This window comes from Sinocyclocheilus grahami, unplaced genomic scaffold (assembly GCF_001515645.1).
Source record: "Sinocyclocheilus grahami isolate Dianchi unplaced genomic scaffold, SAMN03320097.WGS_v1.1 scaffold5324.1, whole genome shotgun sequence".
NCBI classification, from domain to species: Eukaryota; Metazoa; Chordata; class Actinopteri; order Cypriniformes; family Cyprinidae; genus Sinocyclocheilus; species Sinocyclocheilus grahami.
This window is the reverse complement of record NW_015510042.1, coordinates 1139-4656: the sequence shown is the minus strand read 5'-3', so window position 1 is coordinate 4656 and position 3518 is coordinate 1139. Positions and strand designations below refer to the sequence as shown.

General features: G+C 32.0%; 1 protein-coding gene across 1 annotated transcript in view; it reads right to left on the bottom strand.

Annotated features, from left to right (window-relative positions):
* The window catches only part of LOC107577173 (protein regulator of cytokinesis 1-like), a 9266-nt gene extending 8262 nt beyond the window's left edge, over nucleotides 1-1004 (bottom strand). Inside the window, exon 1 of the mRNA XM_016263276.1 lies at nucleotides 894-1004. Coding sequence (XP_016118762.1) covers nucleotides 894-1004 — 111 coding nt within the window. The remainder of the gene's footprint in view (nucleotides 1-893) is intronic.
* Between the last annotated feature and the right edge of the window lie 2514 nt (nucleotides 1005-3518).

Sequence of the window (3518 nt, the reverse complement as noted above, 5' to 3'; positions counted from 1 at the left end):
AGTCTCTTATGCTCATCAAGGCTGCATTTATTTGATCAAAAATACGGAAAAAACTTTAATCTTGAAAAATGTTATTACAATATAAAATAATGGTTTCTATTTTAATATCCTTTCAAATATTATTTCTTTCTGTGATGCAAAGCTGAGTTTCCATCAGCCACTACTTTCACATGATCCTTCAGAAATCATTCTAATATGCTGATTTATTATTAGAATGATCAATGTTGGCAACAGTCGTGCTGCCAAATATGTTTTTGGAAACTGCGATACTTTTTTCAGGATTCTTTGATGAATAAAAAGAACAGCATTTATTAAAAATATGATTTTTTTCTAACAATATAAATCTTTGCTATCACTTCTTAACAATTTAACACATCCTTGCTGAATAAAAGTTTTAAGTTCTTTCAAAAAAAGAAAGAATAAAAATGTACTGAGCCCAAACTTTTGAACTGTAGTGTATATTGTTAGAAATTATTTCTATTTTAAATAAATGCTCTTCTTTTTAACTTTTTATTCATCAAAGGATCCTGAAAAAAAGTATCACAGATTCCAAAACAATATTAAGCAGCACAACAGTTTCAGCCCTGATAATAAATCAGCATATTAGAATGATTTCTGAAGGATCATGTGACACTGAAGACTGGAGGAATGATGCTGAAAATTCAGCTTTGCATCACAAGAATAAATGAGATTTTAATGTATATTAAAATAGAAAAACGTTATTTTACATCATAATAATATTTCACAATATTACATTTTTTCCTGTATTTTTGATCAAATAAATGCAGCCTTGATGAGCATAAGAATCTCCTGTAAAAAACATAAAAAATCGTTCTGATCCCAAACTTTTGACCGGTAGTGTACATTAGATGAGTTTCTTGTTATATTCTGACCTTTGTATCACGCAGTATTTGAACACAGTCTGGGATCTTAAATTCAGGAGCTGTGACTGGCTCTTTCTGACCCAACTCCAGAGTCCAGAGCAACTTTAAATGGAAGCTCATCCAGACTACACATTCTGCTGACATGCACACACAATTTAAGTTAATACTATTTCTGTAAATCAGTATCCGAGTAGCTCTGTAGTTAATATATACCTATGTAAATGTATTTCTGTTGTTTATATCTCTGTAGATGGCAAATTCCATGAATATGGTACACTTTGGTGTCACATGACTGTTTTTTAAAGCATAAAACAGCGTTTATAATTTGAATGAGCTTTCTTATGTTTGAAGTTTTCATTTTAATCCGTTCATTTTTTATTCATTTTGTTTCGTGCCGGTCATTTTTATTATTAGTTTTAGTAATAATGTTAGTTTTCTGCTTAAAATCTGATATTTATAATTCATTTAATTTCAGCATTATTTCAATTACCAACATTTTTAAATAGTTTTGCTTACAATAATAACCCTGGCATAAACATCCTAAGTTTTTTTTTACACACTACATACACTGTAAAAAAATTTATGGTAAAAAACCGGCAGCTGTGGTTACCGGAATTTTACCGTAAAAAATATGGTAGTAACGTTTTAGGTTTTACGGTTTTAACTTAAATTTACAGTTAAATACCGTAATTTAATTTGATATAATGTTAATATACCAACCTATTGAAGTACTGAAATCTGTTTTGTACCTTTGTAATACACTGATAACCACCAAAAACAGGTGGTGATGAGAAAGTCACATGATGAACCAAAGCCCATCACAAGCAGCTTTTAAATAATAACATATATAGAAGGTGCACAGTGTCATTCACACAAACACTAAACACCATCATGGTAACACACATGAAACTGAAATAATGCAATAAACATTCATTTAACAACATTAGGTGTAACACACAACCCTAATATACAAAACTGATAAGAAAAAACTAAGAAACATAGTTATTTCATCAAAAAAACATACAATTTGAAATGTAACGCAGGGAATTCTGGGAATGTCAATTTACAGTTATTCACTGTAAATTATACGGTATTTTTCACTTCCAAAAACGGTATACTACCGTAAAATTGATGTCCAATACATGTAATGTCCAATACAGTTTTTCACCGTATATAGTAGGGGAATTTACCGTTAACCATTTAACAGGCTTTTACTGTAGCATTTTTACAGTCTTTTACCGTCAAATTCACGGTCATTTTTTACAGTGTATGTTTGATGAACTATTGTGGAAATAAAATTAATCTAGCATGAAAAGGTGTTAGCTTTGAACTTAGTAAATGCATCTCAAAGGCCTTGACTTTCTTGAATGTACAATTTAAATCACAATAATACTATTAATCACTTCATTGAATGAATGAAAAATAAAAAATATATAATCATGTATTATGCATGTAATATAATCACATTTCTAATAACATTTAAATATTTTGCATGTAATCAAGTATAACTGTAAATTGATTTTTCTCTATATTAGTATAGATTACAGGTCATTAAGGTTTCTTAACTGTAGTTTTTGGTAGTGTCTCTGCACTGATCTGAGCTATATGCGTACTGTTCCTCGGCTGCACAGTGACTGTGTGCACTAATCAGCTTCACGTGTGCATAATAACAGAAGCATAATGTCCCCATGTGAATCAACACAGGCTTACACACACACACACACACACACACACACACACAAGCACTATCAGGCTTATACACTGACTCACACAATAATCCTTTCATATCCTGTCGGAACAAACACACACATCATCCTGTTCCTTTCCATTTCTCACATGACAGTAAGGTGCTGAAAATACTAAGAGGTTTTAAACTCCTAGAGATACCAAGAACCGTGATGCTGACTGTAATAGTCGCTATCAGATGCATGAACATTCTCAGTGCGTTATTGCTATTAGTTTGAAGGCGTAGTGTCTGTTTACTCGCTGTGAATCTGAAAAAGGCTGAGACATCAGGAAATGACACAGCAGGCGCTATCAGACATAACACACAGTGTTGGGCCATATTGCATAAGCAGTGATGATTTGTGTGGTTTATGGCGCACTCTAGAGGACCTAAAATAAAACAGCTTTTTGTCTGAATTGTCTTTTTCCTTGAGTATACATCTTGCAATTCTTCAAAGTCAGTGTTAAAAAAAAAGTAGTGCTTCTATTAAAACACACATACAAGTCTCGTTTAAAAACATATTCATAGTTTTATTATGAGCAGTTAACTCAGTAATGTAGAGCTAAATGAGAAATGCAGTTGTAGGTAAAAGCAGTTTTGTAAAATCATCACTGGCAATAAACATTTTGTAAATAACAGTAAATACATGATTTCAGTGAAATGATGTGAAAGAAACTGATAAATTGATGGTGGATGAGCCAAAACACACACGATCTCCAGATTACAGACATCTGCTGACACTTTCACTCTCTCTCAAGTTCGTTCTGTGACACAGAATCGTGCCCGTAATGCTAAAATGAATTTAAACTACACTCAAATTATTATATACAAATATAATTCAATACAACATATTGCTACGGTGTGACCCGCAAACATTCAGCGTGACGCACACTGCAATTTTTCCTCTC